The sequence below is a fragment of the Heterodontus francisci genome, chromosome 29 (genome assembly GCF_036365525.1).
Source record: "Heterodontus francisci isolate sHetFra1 chromosome 29, sHetFra1.hap1, whole genome shotgun sequence".
Taxonomy (NCBI): Eukaryota; Metazoa; Chordata; class Chondrichthyes; order Heterodontiformes; family Heterodontidae; genus Heterodontus; species Heterodontus francisci.
In genome coordinates this window covers 49,775,285-49,792,921 of record NC_090399.1, presented here as the reverse complement: position 1 = coordinate 49,792,921, position 17,637 = coordinate 49,775,285, and the positions used below count along the sequence as shown (strand labels likewise).

General features: G+C 51.5%; 1 protein-coding gene across 3 annotated transcripts in view; it reads right to left on the bottom strand.

Annotated features, from left to right (window-relative positions):
- The window catches only part of LOC137346275 (zinc finger SWIM domain-containing protein 1-like), a 66,278-nt gene that overhangs the window by 13,190 nt on the left and 35,451 nt on the right, over nt 1–17,637 (bottom strand). For 2 of the 3 annotated variants that reach the window (XM_068009740.1, XM_068009741.1), the window contains exons 3-7: nt 15,461–15,755; nt 13,710–13,818; nt 10,370–10,568; nt 4,684–5,119; nt 1,004–1,917 (exon numbers count right to left, since the gene is read on the bottom strand). In XM_068009740.1, the coding sequence (XP_067865841.1) occupies nt 1,004–1,917; nt 4,684–5,119; nt 10,370–10,568; nt 13,710–13,818; nt 15,461–15,714 (1,912 nt within the window). In that variant the 5' untranslated portion in view covers nt 15,715–15,755. The remainder of the gene's footprint in view (nt 1–1,003; nt 1,918–4,683; nt 5,120–10,369; nt 10,569–13,709; nt 13,819–15,460; nt 15,756–17,637) is intronic. The other variant, XM_068009742.1, reaches the window with a different exon arrangement.

The following is a 17,637-nucleotide window of genomic DNA, read 5'->3' as shown; positions in this document are numbered from 1 at the left end:
TGCTTCCTCCAAGTGGTGTTCAACATGGAGGAGTACTGACTCATCAGCTGAGGGAGGGTAATCGGTGGTAAACAGCAGGAGGTTTCCTTGCCCATATTTGACCTGATGCCATGAGACTTCATGGGGTCCAGAGTCGATGTTGAGGGCTCCCAGGGCAACTCCCTCCCAACTGTATACCACTGTGCCACCACCTCTGGTGGGTCAGTCCTGCCGGTGGGACAGGAGATACCCAGGGATGGTGATGGCAGTGTCTGGGACATGGCCTGTAAGGTGTGATTCGATGAGTATGACTATGTCAGGCTGTTGCTTGACTAGTCTGTGGGACAGCTCTCCCAATTTTGGCACAAGCCCCTAGATGTTAATAAAGAGGACTTTGCAGGGTCGACAGGGCTGGGTTTGCCGTTGTCGTTTCCGGTGCCTTGGTCAATGCTGGGTGGCCCATCCGGTATCATTGACTTCTTGGCGGTTAGATACAACTGAATGGCTTGCTAGGCCATTTCAGAGGGCATGTAAGAGTCACATGTAGACCAGGCCAGGTAGGGACAGCAGAATTCCTTCCCCAAAGGACAATAGTGAACCAGATGGGTTTTTCCAACAATTGGCGATGGTTTCATGGCCATCATTAGACTAGCTTTTAATTCCAGATTTTTATTAATTGAATTTGAACCCTTGTCGCCAGAGAAATACCCTGGGTCTCTGGGTTACTAGTCCAGTGACAATACCACTATGTCACTGCCTTCTGTTTGTGGGTGGTGGAATGTGTGTGTGGGGTGGGGGGGGAGGAGGGTTATGTGGGTGTTGGTGCACAGGGGAGATGTGTGTGTGTGTGTGTGTGTGTATGGGTGGGTGTGGAGGGGGGGGGATGTGTGTCTGTGTGTTGGCAGGGAATGTTCCTATTTTTGCCCTTCCTGTTTTCGCCTCCTCTGCTCCACATCCCCCACCCCGTTACATAGTTTTCATTTTGAATTTATGACTGATTCCCCAAAGTTGCGTCTCTACCAACCATTAATCTCGGTGACTTGCACCTGGCCACCTCTGGCCCAGATGTTGGTGACAGCAGTCATGACGGCTAAGCAGCCGTCAAACTCCTCGGCAGGACACTCAGCAGCGAGCATGGAGAGTTTCTGAGCTACCTTGAAGGCTTGGCGGTATCGCTCCTGCTGCACTGTCGTCTGCTCACTCGGCGACTCGGGCTGCTGCGGCGGGAGAGGGGAGCTGGCGGCCGGGAGGTCGGCGCTGGTGCGGAAGACTGGGTGGTTCCTCAGGTAGTGCTCCCGGGTCCAGCGGGTAGAGCAGAGCGCCGGCTCGAAGAGGTCGCAGCCCCGCAGCTGCCGGAAGGCCAGAATGTGCCGGCAGGGCAGCTTCATGGAGGTGTGGAAGGCGCACTGGCAGCTGGTCTGGCCCGTCACCACAGCCCGTCGCCGGGACACGGGCTGGGCCTGCTCAGGCTCCACGCTGAGGAAGGTCACCCACTGAGCCTCCTCCAGCTCCCGCTGCACCCGGGAGAATGCAAAGCCAGTGAGCAGGTTGAAGTAGGCCGAGGCAGCGGAGCTGGCCTCCAGGGCCACGAGAGGCGCCTTCTGGAACATGCGCACCGCCCGGTAGTCGCACTCCGTCCGCAGGGTGTCGATGGCCTTCAGGAGGTCCTGCACGAAGGTGGCCGAGTCAGTGAACCTCCCGACCATAGCCTGCAGCTTCTGGCTCAGTAACTCAACCCGGTTAATGGTGCTGGTCAAGTAGGTCTCGCTCTCGTGCTTGAAGCCCTCCACCCACTGGCTGCGGATCTCATGCCAGTTCTTGTGGAAGTAGTCAATGGCTCGCTGGGTGTTGGTGTCGAGCAGCTGATGGTACAATAGGTCGTATTCCTCGGCCGATGCCGCGTAGCACATGTTGTGGAGGATCTCCAGCAGCAGGTTTCTGAAAGGGAGGAGGGGGAGAAACAAGATTAGGAAATACTGCCGCACCACCCCTGGCATTGCTCCTCGCGCAGCTTCCATAAGGATGGGAGCATCGTGCCAGTGCACAGTATTATTCCGCTGCTAAGGCCCTGTCCCTTTAAGGCTGCTTGGCATAAATGGGCAACAGCTCACATTGACACAGCATCTTGAACGTAGCACAACAGACACATAAGGAGATATTAGGACAGGTGACCAAAAGCTTGATTAAAGAGGAAAGATTTTATGTTTACGAAGGAGAGAGAGGTAGAGAAGCGGGGAGGATTTTGAGAGGGAATTTCAGAGATCAGCACTTAAGTGAGTGAGACAAATTTGCAGCTCCTGTCTGGTAGGCACAATAACAAGATAGTAATTCTCCGAAAGATTGGCAGCAAGCTGCTTGCAAATAAATTCCTGAGTTCTTCCCCCAGGCTAGAGAAACGAGCAGCATATTCCTGCCTTTCCTTCTCTCTCGATCTTTATCTGCCTCTGACACTGTGTTGTCTGACATCTAAATCGTTATGTCTGAACACCAACTGGTGCCTTGCGTAAAGACAAAAAAAAAATGGATGTAGATGGCTACCCAAGCAAAATAATGTGGATGCTGGAAATGCTGGACAACAGGCAGCGATTAACCTGTACTTCTTCCCACTTGACCCACTGTACTCACTGCTTATGATTCAGTTTCCTCCACGCTGGGGAGGCTAAACGCAGATAGGATGACCGCTTTGTTGAATGCTTCTATTCAGTCTGCAAGCATGACCCGGAGCTTCCGGTCACTTGTTATTTTATTTCCCTGTCCCAATTCCACGGTGACCTCGGTTTCCTACATTGTTCCAGTGCAACTCGATGGAAGTTTGACGAACTGCTCCTCACATTTTGTTTAGGCCCTGACTGCCTTCCAGACTCAACACTGAACAACTTTAGATCTTAACCACTGCGATGGTGGCTAATGGAGCCACTGGCAATGGACGAGATAGGGACTGGTGTTTGGGGTGGGGATCCCCTATCAGTACACCGCTGGAGGGCTGGTCCACACCCCTGGGATCTACCTGCCTTTCTTCCTCCATATTCCCAGGTCATGGCAACACTCGGGCACATTATCCAAGCTTCCTTCCTGTTTGCTAATCTGCTGAAACAGTTTCCATCTCCTCTGAACCCATCCTTTGTTACTTGCCCCCTTATCATCCACTTTTTCCTTGCGTCATCATCTCATCTCTCCACTCCTGTATACGAACACAGACCTTTCCTTCTGTTATTTCCTCCCCTCCCCCACTTCCCTGCCTCTGTACTCGTTTTAAAACGGTTAAATCTCCAACTCCAGTTCTGACAAAAGATCTGAAACATTAACTGTTAATCCCTCCAGCGATGCAGCCTGACCTGAATATTTCCAGCATTTTCTACAGACCGATAGAGAGAGATGGATAGATACTCACTCTCCATTTGTCTGGATGAGAGCAGCTCCAACAGTCAAGAGACTCAACAGAGCAGCCTGCTTGATTGACACCCCATCCACCACCTTAAACATTCATTCCCTCCACCACCAACACACAGTGGCAGCAGTGTGTACCATCTACAAGATGCACTGCAACAACTCACCAAGGCTCCTTCGACAGCACCTTCCAAACCCATGCCCTCTACTATGTAGAGGGACAAGGGCAGCAGATGCATGGGAATGGCACCACCTGCAAGTTCCCCTCCAAGCTACACACCATTCTGACTTGAAACACACATCACTTGTCCCTGCGTCAAAATCCTGGAACTCCCTAACTAATGACGCCATGGGAGTGCCTTCACCACAGGGACTGCAGCGGTTTAAAGAGGTGGCTCACCACCACCTTCTCAAAGACAACTACTGATGGACAATAAAGGCTGGTTTGGTCAGCGACACCCACATCCCGAAAAATAATTTTAAAAAAAGTACAGGAGAGAAAACTAGGCAGGCAGAGAAAGTTAGATGGCGATAGATAGAGATAGAGATTCAGACAGAAATAGCTTGATAAAACAGAGAAAGGCAGAACCTAGATGAATAGACAAAATAGATAAATATACAGAAACATACGTTAAAGTTAAACATAGATCATGCAGAAAGCAAGAACTATATAGATACAGATAGAGAAATTTATAAGTAGATATTTACATTGATAAAATATGGCTGGAGACATCAGAGGGAGATAGAGACATTAATTAAATAGTTCGTTGATAGATAAACTGACTGATGGAGATATATAGACAGCTAATAGATATAGGCAAATAATTAGATAGGAGGTACAGATAGAGCAATACAGATATAGATCGATGGAAACAAAACAGAGACACAGACATTTCCTCTCCTTGGTATCGTCAGCCCTCTCCTAATAGACACTGCCCCATACTGGGTTCCAGCAGCCCCCTGACACGAAGTGAACACTAATGATGGGTGTGCCTAGAGAGCGGGCACAGGCGATGGGAGGGGGCAGTGAAGGGGATGGGGGTAGGAGGTGGCAGCAGAGAAGGGGCAGGAAGGTGAAGGGAACGGGCCAGGGGGAGGAGGCGGGCGAAACAGGCTGAGGGGGCTTGTGTGGTGTGGGGTGGGGGGGGGGGAGCAGAGGACGAGAAGTGGGGAAGGCAGGCAGGCGAAGGGGACACAAGGGCTGGTTCCAGCCTGGCCTGATCTGGGAGAATCTCCATGGAGAAAGGCCCTGCTACCCTCGGTCCATGGATTGGACGCCCCTCGGTCCTGGGACAGGAGCAGAGAGTCAGTACTCACTTCTGCCCAATGGTCACATGCAGCTTCTCGGTGGTGACATCCGTCCGGAAGGTGCGCAGGGCATGGAAAAGGCAGGTGAGCGGCTTGGAGTGGGGCAGGACCTCGGACACCACTTCCCCGCGTAAGGGCCGGCCGCTGCACATCACCGTCTGGATCCTCTCCGCCGCTGGGTTCTTCTGCTTGAAGATGCGCAGCAGCTGCTTGATGGTCTCCCGCTCCTCATTCTGCACGAACCACAGGCACACCAGCTCACTCTCCCCATTGCCATCAATCACCAGCAGCAGGTAGGTGGGGAGCCGCAGGCCCTCCCACCTGTAGGTGGCGTCCAACAGCAGCACCTCCGGGAACTTCTCAAATGTCAGCTTCATGCTGCTGTCCTGGAAATAGATGGCCTGCAGCACATTGGCCTTGCTGACAACCACCACCACAGTGCCATCTGTAAGCAAGAGAGAGACAGGCCACACTGTCAGTCACCAGGCACAATCACAGACACAGGCCATTCAGCCCGTCCACACTGTTAGACAGGGACAGGCCGTTCGGCCCGTCCACGCTGTTAGACAGGGACAGGCCGTTCGGCCCGTCCACGCTGTTACACAGGGACAGGCCGTTCGGCCCGTCCACGCTGTTACACAGGGACAGGCCATTCGGCCCGTCCACGCTGTTACACAGGGACAGGCCGTTCGGCCCGTCCACGCTGTTACACAGGGACAGGCCGTTCGGCCCGTCCACGCTGTTACACAGGGACAGGCCGTTCGGCCCGTCCACGCTGTTACACAGGGACAGGCCGTTCGGCCCGTCCACGCTGTTACACAGGGACAGGCCGTTCGGCCCGTCCACGCTGTTACACAGGGACAGGCCGTTCGGCCCGTCCACGCTGTTACACAGGGACAGGCCGTTCGGCCCGTCCACGCTGTTACACAGGGACAGGCCGTTCGGCCCGTCCACGCTGTTACACAGGGACAGGCCGTTCGGCCCGTCCACGCTGTTACACAGGGACAGGCCGTTCGGCCCGTCCACGCTGTTACACAGGGACAGGCCGTTCGGCCCGTCCACGCTGTTACACAGGGACAGGCCGTTCGGCCCGTCCACGCTGTTACACAGGGACAGGCCGTTCGGCCCGTCCACGCTGTTACACAGGGACAGGCCGTTCGGCCCGTCCACGCTGTTACACAGGGACAGGCCGTTCGGCCCGTCCAAACTGTTACACAGGGACAGGCCGTTCAGCCCGTCCATGCTGTTACAGAGGGACAGGCTGTTCAGCCCGTCCACGCTGTTACAGAGGGACAGGCCGTTCAGCCCGTCCACACTGTTACACAGGGACAGGCCGTTCAGCCCGTCCACACTGTAACACAGGGACAGGCCGCTCAGCCCGTCCACACTGTAACACAGGGACAGGCCGCTCAGCCCGTCCACACTGTTACACAGGGACAGGCCGTTCAGCCCGTCCACACTGTTACACAGGGACAGGCCGTTCAGCCTATCCACACTGTTAGAGGGACAGGCTGTTCAGCCTATCCACACTGTTAGAGGGACAGGCCGTTCAGCCTATCCACACTGTTAGAGGGACAGGCATTTCCACCCAAGTTTGCTCGACACCGTCCCAAACATTTCAACAGCATATAGAGCATGGGTTAGTGACAAAGTAAAGCTCCCTTTCCACAGATCCAGCCTGAATGCTGAATCATTTTCTCGGCCTTCTCTGTGAGATTTCCAGTCCACAGCAGCAGGTGCTTTAACCTTCCCGAGTAAAAATACTAGATCGGATCTAATATACAGGGCGAACAAGACACTTAGAACACAAAGTGAGCTCCGAACATCAGTGGGAATGAGTAGTCAGGTCCAACAAGTGGGGTTGCACAGGCGAAAATGCTGGGGTGAGGAATGGTGTGACAGTGAGGGAGTAGTGTACTGTCCGATAGGAGGAGACAGTGTGACAGTGAGGGAGCAGTGTACTATCTGACAGGAGGAGATGGTGTGACAGTGAGGGAGCAGTGTACTATCTGACAGGAGGAGATGGTGTGACAGTGAGGGAGCAGTGTACTATCTGACAGGAGGAGATGGTGTGACAGTGAGGGAGCAGTGTACTATCTGACAGGAGGAGATGGTGTGACAGTGAGGGAGCAGTGTACTATCTGACAGGAGGAGATGGTGTGACAGTGAGGGAGCAGTATACTATCCTACAGGAGGAGATGGTGTGACAGTGATGGAGCAGTATACTATCTGACAGGAGGGGACGGTGTGACAGTGAGGGAGCAGTGTACTATCTGACAGGAGGGGACGGTGTGACAGTGAGGGAGCAGTGTACTATCCGACAGAAGGAGATGGTGTGACAGTGAGGGAGCAGTGTACTATCTGACAGGAGGAGATGGTGTGACAGTGAGGGAACAGTATACTATCCGACAGAAGGAGATGGTGTGACAGTGAGGGAGCAGTGTACTATCTGACAGGAGGAGATGGTCTGACAGTGAGGGAGCAGTATACTATCTGACAGGAGGAGATGGTGTGACAGTGAGGGAGCAGTGTACTATCTGACAGGAGGAGATGGTGTGACAGTGAGGGAGCAGTGTACTATCCGACAGAAGGAGATGGTGTGACAGTGAGGGAGCAGTGTACTATCCGACAGAAGGAGATGGTGTGATAGTGAGGGAGCAGTGTACTATCTGACAGGAGGAGATGGTGTGATAGTGAGGGAGCAGTGTACTATCCGACAGAAGGAGATGGTGTGATAGTGAGGGAGCAGTGTACTATCTGACAGGAGGGGACGGTGTGACAGTGAGGGAGCAGTGTACTATCCGACAGAAGGAGATGGTGTGATAGTGAGGGAGCAGTGTACTATCTGACAGGAGGAGATGGTGTGATAGTGAGGGAGCAGTGTACTATCTGACAGGAGGGGACGGTGTGACAGTGAGGGAGCAGTGTACTATCCGACAGAAGGAGATGGTGTGATAGTGAGGGAGCAGTGTACTATCTGACAGGAGGAGATGGTGTGATAGTGAGGGAGCAGTGTACTATCTGACAGGAGGAGACGGTCTGACAGTGAGGGAGCAGTATACTATCTGACAGGAGGAGATGGTGTGACAGTGAGGGAGCAGTATACTATCTGACAGGAGGGGACGGTCTGACAGTGAGGGAGCAGTGTACTATCTGACAGGAGGGGACAGTCTGACAGTGAGGGAGCAGTGTACTATCTGACAGGAGGGGACGGTCTGACAGTGAGGGAGCAGTGTACTATCTGACAGGAGGGGACGGTCTGACAGTGAGGGAGCAGTGTACTATCTGACAGGAGGGGACGGTCTGACAGTGAGGGAGCAGTGTACTATCTGACAGGAGGGGACGGTCTGACAGTGAGGGAGCAGTGTACTATCTGACAGGAGGGGACGGTCTGACAGTGAGGGAGCAGTGTACTATCTGACAGGAGGGGACGGTCTGACAGTGAGGGAGCAGTGTACTATCTGACAGGAGGGGACGGTCTGACAGTGAGGGAGCAGTGTACTATCTGACAGGAGGAGATGGTGTGACAGTGAGGGAGCAGTGTACTATCTGACAGGAGGAGATGGTGTGACAGTGAGGGAGCAGTGTGCTATCTGACAGGAGGGGACGGTGTGACAGTGAGGGAGCAGTGTACTATCTGACAGGAGGAGATGGTGTGATAGTGAGGGAGCAGTGTACTATCTGACAGGAGGAGATGGTGTGACAGTGATGGAGCAGTGTACTATCTGACAGGAGGAGATGGTGTGACAGTGAGGGAGCAGTGTACTATCTGACAGGAGGGGACGGTGTGATAGTGAGGGAGCAGTATACTATCCGACAGAAGGAGATGGTGTGACAGTGAGGGAGCAGTGTACTATCTGACAGGAGGAGATGGTGTGACAGTGAGGGAGCAGTGTACTATCTGACAGGAGGAGATGGTCTGACAGTGAGGGAGCAGTGTACTATCTGACAGGAGGAGATGGTGTGACAGTGATGGAGCAGTGTACTATCCGACAGAAGGAGATGGTGTGATAGTGAGGGAGCAGTGTACTATCTGACAGGAGGAGATGGTGTGATAGTGAGGGAGCAGTGTACTATCTGACAGGAGGAGACGGTCTGACAGTGAGGGAGCAGTATACTATCTGACAGGAGGAGATGGTGTGACAGTGAGGGAGCAGTATACTATCTGACAGGAGGGGACGGTCTGACAGTGAGGGAGCAGTGTACTATCTGACAGGAGGGGACGGTCTGACAGTGAGGGAGCAGTGTACTATCTGACAGGAGGGGACGGTCTGACAGTGAGGGAGCAGTGTACTATCTGACAGGAGGGGACGGTCTGACAGTGAGGGAGCAGTGTACTATCTGACAGGAGGGGACGGTCTGACAGTGAGGGAGCAGTGTACTATCTGACAGGAGGGGACGGTCTGACAGTGAGGGAGCAGTGTACTATCTGACAGGAGGGGACGGTCTGACAGTGAGGGAGCAGTGTACTATCTGACAGGAGGGGACGGTCTGACAGTGAGGGAGCAGTGTACTATCTGACAGGAGGGGACGGTCTGACAGTGAGGGAGCAGTGTACTATCTGACAGGAGGAGATGGTGTGACAGTGAGGGAGCAGTGTACTATCTGACAGGAGGAGATGGTGTGACAGTGATGGAGCAGTGTACTATCTGACAGGAGGAGATGGTGTGACAGTGAGGGAGCAGTGTACTATCTGACAGGAGGGGACGGTCTGACAGTGAGGGAGCAGTGTACTATCTGACAGGAGGAGATGGTGTGACAGTGATGGAGCAGTGTACTATCCGACAGAAGGAGATGGTGTGATAGTGAGGGAGCAGTGTAATATCTGACAGGAGGAGATGGTGTGACAGTGATGGAGCAGTGTACTATCCGACAGAAGGAGATGGTGTGATAGTGAGGGAGCAGTGTACTATCTGACAGGAGGAGATGGTGTGACAGTGATGGAGCAGTGTACTATCCGACAGAAGGAGATGGTGTGACAGTGAGGGAGCAGTGTACTATCTGACAGGAGGAGATGGTGTGACAGTGATGGAGCAGTGTACTATCCGACAGAAGGAGATGGTGTGATAGTGAGGGAGCAGTGTACTATCTGACAGGAGGAGATGGTGTGATAGTGAGGGAGCAGTGTACTATCTGACAGGAGGAGACGGTCTGACAGTGAGGGAGCAGTATACTATCTGACAGGAGGAGATGGTGTGACAGTGAGGGAGCAGTATACTATCTGACAGGAGGGGACGGTCTGACAGTGAGGGAGCAGTGTACTATCTGACAGGAGGGGACGGTCTGACAGTGAGGGAGCAGTGTACTATCTGACAGGAGGGGACGGTCTGACAGTGAGGGAGCAGTGTACTATCTGACAGGAGGGGACGGTCTGACAGTGAGGGAGCAGTGTACTATCTGACAGGAGGGGACGGTCTGACAGTGAGGGAGCAGTGTACTATCTGACAGGAGGGGACGGTCTGACAGTGAGGGAGCAGTGTACTATCTGACAGGAGGGGACGGTCTGACAGTGAGGGAGCAGTGTACTATCTGACAGGAGGGGACGGTCTGACAGTGAGGGGGCAGTGTACTATCTGACAGGAGATGGTGTGACAGTGAGGGAGCAGTGTACTATCTGACAGGAGGGGACGGTCTGACAGTGAGGGAGCAGTGTACTATCCGACAGGAGGGGACGGTGAGGCATGCTGACACCTACCCTTGACCAGTGCCAGTGCGGGCACCATCATCTCCAAGTCTGTTCGGTTCATTTTTGGACTGCCCCACTTTTCCTTTTTGGGTTCCTCCCGCTGGATGCCCTGGTCTGCTGCTTCCCCCAGGTTCTCTTTAATATCTGTTCTGTTATTCTGCACTGCCTTGTCAAAGCGTCTCTGACGGGGGCAACGTTCCCGTTCGGCCTAAAAGTGAGGAGAAAGGAACACATTTTAATATTTCAACAACAACAACAGCAACTTCTATTTATCCAGTGCCTTTGATGTAGTAAAATTCTGCCAGGTGCTTCGTTCGAGCTTTCAGTAAAATTTGACGTGGAGCCACATATTCGGGCAGGCGATGAAAAGCTTTGTCAAGCAGGTAGGTTTTAAAGAATGTCTTAAAAGGAGCAAAGCGAGGTGGAGAGGAGCAGGGAGGGAATTCCAGAGCTTAGAGCCGAGAAAGCTGAAGGTGCGGCCACCACTGGTAGAGTGATTAAAATCGGGAATAGTCAAGAGGCCGGAATGAGAGGAGCGCAGATATCGCGGAATGTAGTGGGGCTGGAGGAGGTTACAGAGATAGGGAGGGGCGAGACTATGAAAACAAAACATGAGAATTTTAGATTCTTAAGTGTTGCTTGACTGGAAGCCAAAGCACAGGGCCGATAGCGGAATGGGACTTGGTGCGAGTAAGGACATGTGCAGCTTTTTTGGATAACCTCAGATGAACAGGAATGTGGGAAGTCGGCCAGTAGTGTATTAGAATAGTCAGGTCTAGAGGTAACAAAGGCACAATGAGGGAGGGTTTCAGCAACAGATGAGATGAGGTGGAGCAGAGTTGGGCTATGTTGAAGAGGTGGAAATAAGCTCCATTAACTGCAATCTCACCGATGATCTGTACATCACCGCATTACAGTACGTTAAATGTACAGCACAGAAACAGGTCAGTCAGCCCAACTAGACTGCGCCAGTGTTTATAGTCCCCATCAGCCTCCTCCCACCCCATCAACATATCCTTCTATTCCTTTCTCCCTCTTGTGCTGATCTAGCTTCCCCTTACTTGTATCTACACTATTCGCCTTAGTTACTCCCAGTGCTAGCGAGTTCCACATTCTCATCAGCCTCCTAGTGAAGATCTTTCTCCGAAATTCCCTGCTGAATTTATCAGTGATTATCTGATATTCATGACCACAGTTTTGTTGTCCCCACGTGGAAGTATCTTGTTTTGTTTTTCCGTATCGTATTTAATAAAACAGCGGGCTGTGTCGCGCCTGGAACTTCTGAGAACACGCACGTGTGAAATTTTGCGAGTACTTGTGGGGGAGTGCTTGTGTGTGACCACCCGTGTCAGTGACTACCTGCGTCAGTGACTACCTGTGTCAGAGGGGGCATGTACGTGACTACACGTGTAACTACTCGTGTCAGAGAGTGAGAGAGTCAGTGAGTGACTAGGTCAGAAACTGTGTGCAAGACTACCTGCATCAGACAGTGCATGTGCATGACTACACACCTAACTGTGTGTGCGTGACTACCTGCGTCAGACAGTGCATGAGTGTGTAACAGGTCTCCACTGGTGTGACACACAGTGAGTCAGAGGCACACTGAGGTGTGATACCTAAAGTGTGATCGGACGTTAAGAGTGAAGCATGCAGGAAAGGTGCTCTCCACAAGTCTTTCATTCCTGAAGTTTAGCACCTTGCATACGTTGGTCACAGTTCCGGCAACACACTTTAAAGTTTCAAAATTATCATTTCAAATAAAAGAGAGCGCTCGCACCATCCTCAAACAGTCTGCTGCACTCACACAATGAATGGCCACTGGGGCAAGGTACAGACGGACTGCTAGCACTATGAAACCAAAGGCCAGGAATCTGCCTTTGTGGAAAAGGGCAGTAAAATACAGGAAGCAAAATGGATTTTGATGTGAAGGTTGTTAGTTTGGCTTGGTCTCTTTGGGTCCAGGCTGTCGGGGGGTTTGAACAGAGAGGCTGGGCTGACAATCCAGTGCATTACTGGGGGGAGTGCTGTATTGTCAGTGGTGCTGCCTTCAGATGGAACCAGAATCTCAAGCCCTGCTGACATGTGCCGCTGCCTCGGGAGAAGGGACATTAACGATCCCATAAACACTGCTTGAAGAGCGGGATGTTCTCCCAGTGTCCAGGCCAACATTCCTCCCTCACCTAACACCAGCAAAGCTAAGATTCCCAGCTACCCTGTCACCTCACTGCTTAGTACGAGCTTCAACTATCAGCAGTTCAGGGCAAAACAGTGACTTCAATATCAGAAACCTGACCTGATCTCAGAGTGAAAAGGCAGTCTGACTTCACATGGAGTACAACTCCAGACTGTACTTTACAAAATGTTCAGGAAGCTCAGAGAGCGATGGAGCACAGATGGAGACCATTCGGCCCATCGTGTCTGTTCCGGCTCTTTGAAAGAGCAATCCAATTAGTCCTACTCCCCTGCTCTTTCTCCACAGCCCTGAAAATTTCTCCCCTTCAAGTATTTATCCGATTCTCTTTTGAATGATACTATTGAATCTACTTCCACCACTCTTTCAGGCAGTGCAATCCAGATCACAACAACCCGCTGCGTAAAAATAAATTCTCATTTCCCCTTCTGGTTGTTTTATCGATCACCTTCAATCTGTGTCCTCTGGTTACTGATCCTTCCGTCACTGAGAACAATTACTCCATCAAAACCGTCCATGATATTGCACACCTCTATCAAATCTCCTCTTAATCTTCTCTAAGGAGAACAATCCTACTTTCTCCAATCTATCCTCATAACTGAAGTCCCTCATCCCAGGAACCTGTGAATCTTTGGAATTCTCTACCCCAGATGGTTGCTCCATCGTTCAATACATTTAAGGCTGGGATAGACAGATTTTTGGTCTCACAGGGCATATGGGGAACTGGGGAACAGGCAGGAATGCGAAATTGAAGCCCAAGATCAGCCATGATTGTATTGAATGGTGGAGCAGGCTCAATGGGCTATATGGTCTACTACTGCTCCTTTTTCTTGTGTCCTTGTGAACCATTCTAGTAAATGCCCTCTGTACAAACCCCCACCCTCACCAAGGCCATGACGTCTTCCTAAAGTGCAGTGTCCAGAATTGGACACAATACTCCAGTCTAACTAGTGATTTATTAAGGTTTAGCATAACTTCTTGGCTTTAGTACTCTCTGTCATCATAAAGCCCAGTGTGTTGTGTGCCTTATTTAGACAGCCACAAAGTGGGAGAGGGAGAGGTAGAAACTTAACAGGGTGTGTACAGAAGGTAGCAATTGAATGTGATGGGGGTCAGGATTTCTACACCAGCCGGTACATGCCCGTTGGTTTTTCTTACCTCCTGTACTGAGTGGTTATGGGATTCAACCATCTCTTTCACCACAAACTTGTCCCCATCCGGAGAGAGGCGTACTTTAATAACGCAGGGACACTTCGTCTTGTTGGTTCTGAAACAGACAATGAGCAGAATCACATTAGTGGATTGACGGGAGACTGGCTTTGATCTTCCTTGACAATCAGCACATGGTCCCAGAGAAAGATTATGAAGTTCACCTTTACGGTCAGGTAAAGTGTGTCAAACTGGGTTACATCACAGACCGCTCAGGGACTGTTGGTGTGATTGTTTGTGACTCAAGCTTGTTCAAATATTGAAGTTGAGCTTTTGTTTATTTCAAACCACCATCTCATCTTGAAAGTACCGACTCTGGGTGGGGCGCAGGGTTCTCAAGTGCCCAGTGCCCTCCAGAATGGACACATCATTTGATCCCAAACAAGATTCCAGGGATGAGGGACTTTAGTTACGGAGATAGTTTGGAGCAGCCGGGGCTGTTCCCCAAAGAGATTTAATAGCAGTGTTCCAAATCATGAGGGGTCTGGGCAGAGTAGATAAGAGAGAAGCTGTTCCCATTGGCACAAGGATCCAGAACCAGAGAACACGGATTTAAGGTGACCGGCAAAAGAAGCAATGGTGACATAGTCAGTGTTTAGGATCTGGAATGTCCTGCCGGAGAGTGTGGTGGAGGTAGATTCAATTATGCTTTTCAAAAGGGAATTATCTGAAGACAAAAAATGTGCAGGGCTACAGGGAAAGGGCAGAGGAATGTGACTAGGTGAGTTGCTCTCAGAGAGCTGGCATGGACATGACAGGTCGAATGGCCACCTTCTGTGGAATCCAAGATATGTCAGCAGCCCATTGTGGAATCAAATGCAGATCTTTGCACAGGTTCACACAGGCACTTGGCAGCAGCAGTGAAAGGAGGAATTTATATTGTGCCTTGCACCACTTCAGGACTTCACAAAGCTCTTTCCAGCCAAATACTTCTTTCAAGTGTGGTCACTGTTGCAATGTTGGAAACGCTAGCAGCCAATTTATGGACAGCATGATCCCACAACCAGCAATGTGATAATAGCCAGATTATCTGTTTCAGTGAGGTTGATAGGGGGATAAATATTGGCCAGGACACCAGGGAGAACTCCCCTGCTCTTCGAAATAGAGCCCGGGGATTCTCTACATCTATCCAAGAGGGCGGATGGACCCTCGGTTTAATGCCTTATCTGAAAGACATCAACTCCGACAGTGCAGCACTCCCTCAGTAATGCACTGGAGTCTCAGCTGAGATTTTAGTGCTCAAGCCTCTGGATGGGATTTGAACCCATGAGACAAGCATGTTACCGACGGAGCCACAGCTAGCCTGGGATAGGACATTGGTTCAGTTTCCTCCTCTGTGGCTGGGAGTAGGGAGGGGGAAGCGTAGCGGGCTGCGTGGGGTTACCATTGAACTGGGGAGGTGGGGGCTCAGCATAACGGCTCTCTGGCAGAGCTAGCCAATTCCAGAGCTCTTTCCCAAAACCCTGGAAAATTTTCCCCTTAAAGGATTGATCCACCTCTCTTTTGAAAGTCACTATTCTGTCTGCTTCCACCGTCCTTTCAGGCAGTGTACCCCAGATTGCAATGAGTTGCTGTCAGAGTGGGACTGTGGTCTGTATAGTGAAGTTACCCAGTGACTGCGCCATCACAAACCCAGTCAGGGGCAGATGGGGAGATTCTGTTGGAGCTTTCCGCCACCCACAAGGCGAGTACATTCTCACCTCTGGTTTGTCCGCTTCCCGGACCCTCTGGCCCGGAATAATTTGCCCCCATGAATGCAGGCGTAGTCAATCTCGGCGAACTTCAGCGCGTCGTTCATGGGCCGTTTGGGCGCCCTCCGCCTCTGGGCCTCGATGGTTCGCGAATGCCTGGTCCACAGCTGTACAGCGCAGTCCCTCTGGTAGCGCCGGAACTCGCGGTGCAGCTCACTGTACGACGAGAACTCCGCGCCCACTCGAAACCCCGCTTGGGACATGATCGCGCGTCCCTCAGGAGAGGTCAAACAGAAATCAGGAGCTGTGAATAAACCACAGAGAAACAGGTCAGTCAAGATACAGCGATCAGAACACCAGAAAGAGGGGCAGTGGGGTGGGTTGGGTGGGGTTAACGTTGAACTGGGGAGTAGGGGGAGAGGGGGAGCTCAGTGTCTCAGATTGGTGGGGGAAGAGACGCTCAGTATCAGACAGTCACATTGGGGGCATGGGGGGGGGGGGCTGACAGTGTTGGACCAGGGCAAAGGTGGGGGGGGTATTGGGGGGGAGCGTCAGCGTCGGGCAGTGGAGGAGGGAGCGTCAGTGTCGGAGGGAGGAGCAGAGGGGGGAGCGCCAGCGCCGGGCGGGGGAGGGGTGGCGTCAGTGTCGGGCGGGGGAGGGGGGGGCATCAGCATCGGGCCGTAGAGTTAGTGTTGTGATGTTGCTTTAACTGTTTGAGCATTCATTAACATACTGTTAAATATGTAAATAGTTAATATATATCATCACAGGAAGTGATGTAAGCCAATATGTGATACAGCACTTGCAACAGCATTAGTAAACAGTCAGCACATGTATCTTAGAGCTCTCCTGCAATTCTGTTTCTTTGTAGTAAAGAACCCTTCACTCAACTTACCATTCAGCTTCAGATTGTTTGGTATGTTTGTATTGAGAAAGCAAGAACACAATATGATGGCAGCGGAACCCAACTGAGTAGCTGCATTGCCGAGGTGCTCAGCATGATGGGAATAATGTTTGACACAGGACAGAGATCACCATCGAGGATGACAATTTCTCCTGTAGAAAGCTGTGGAGCTTAGGACAAGACTACAGATTGCTGGAGGAAACGGCAGCTTCGCAACAGGGTCGAATTTGAAGACCATCCTCAAAACAAATTGGTTCTCTGGGAAAGTGTGAGTACACGAAGGGATCGTTTGTTCAAATGGGAGCTGGCAGCAAAGGCAGTAAATCAGCCTTGCGAAATGCAAAGCGTTTCGGTTCAAGTCGGGGCTGCGATACGGCACTACCCTTACGTTTTGTTGTTTTCCCGCCAAAAGTGCCTCGTGGGCACAGTCTCCCCATGTAGAGAGTCTAAGCCCACACTGCAGCCACAGAGCTCAGGATATAGCAGAGGTCCAACACTGCAGCCACAGAGCTCAGGATATAGCAGAGGTCCAACACTGCAGCCACAGAGCTCAGGATATAGCAGAGGTCCAACACTGCAGCCACAGAGCTCAGGATATAGCAGAGGTCCAACACTGCAGGCACAGCAGACCGGCACTGTGTTTTTTTCCTTCAGGGGAAGATTTTTTTGAAAAAAAGAAAGCAATTAAAGGGGAAAGCTCCAGCAGAGATTTCTTGTGGACGAGATGTTTGGCGCCATGACCACAAAATTCCCCGTGATGAACTGGAAGGCTTACGATCTCCTCCACGAGTTCCAATTCTTCAAACAGCACATGGAATCATGCTTTCTGGATCTTGCAGTCACAGAGCTTGACAAACAAGCAATTAAAATCAAAATTGTGATTGACAATGAAGTTCTCCATTGCATCAACAGTTCTGGACTATAGGAAGCAGACCAGAGGGACCCATCAAAACTGAGGACAACATTAGAAGACCAACTGAAGGACAAAGTAATTGAAGGATCCATGGACTGGAGTCGATGGCCTTTAGACAACAGCAAAAGAAACCATTGATCAATTTGTGAGCAGACACCTGTAGAAGAGGAAAATCTGTGATTTTTCAGATGCAGAATTGTCCAAGAGGATAATGGCGCTAGTGTTTGATTCAACCCCAATAGAGGCATTCCAAAAGACCTGTCGGATAAAGAAAAAGAATCAACAACAAAAGTCTCCTTAAGGCAGGTAGGAAGTATGAAGGCATAGCCGCAAGCAGACAGTACATACAAGCGCATGGAGCAGCAGCAA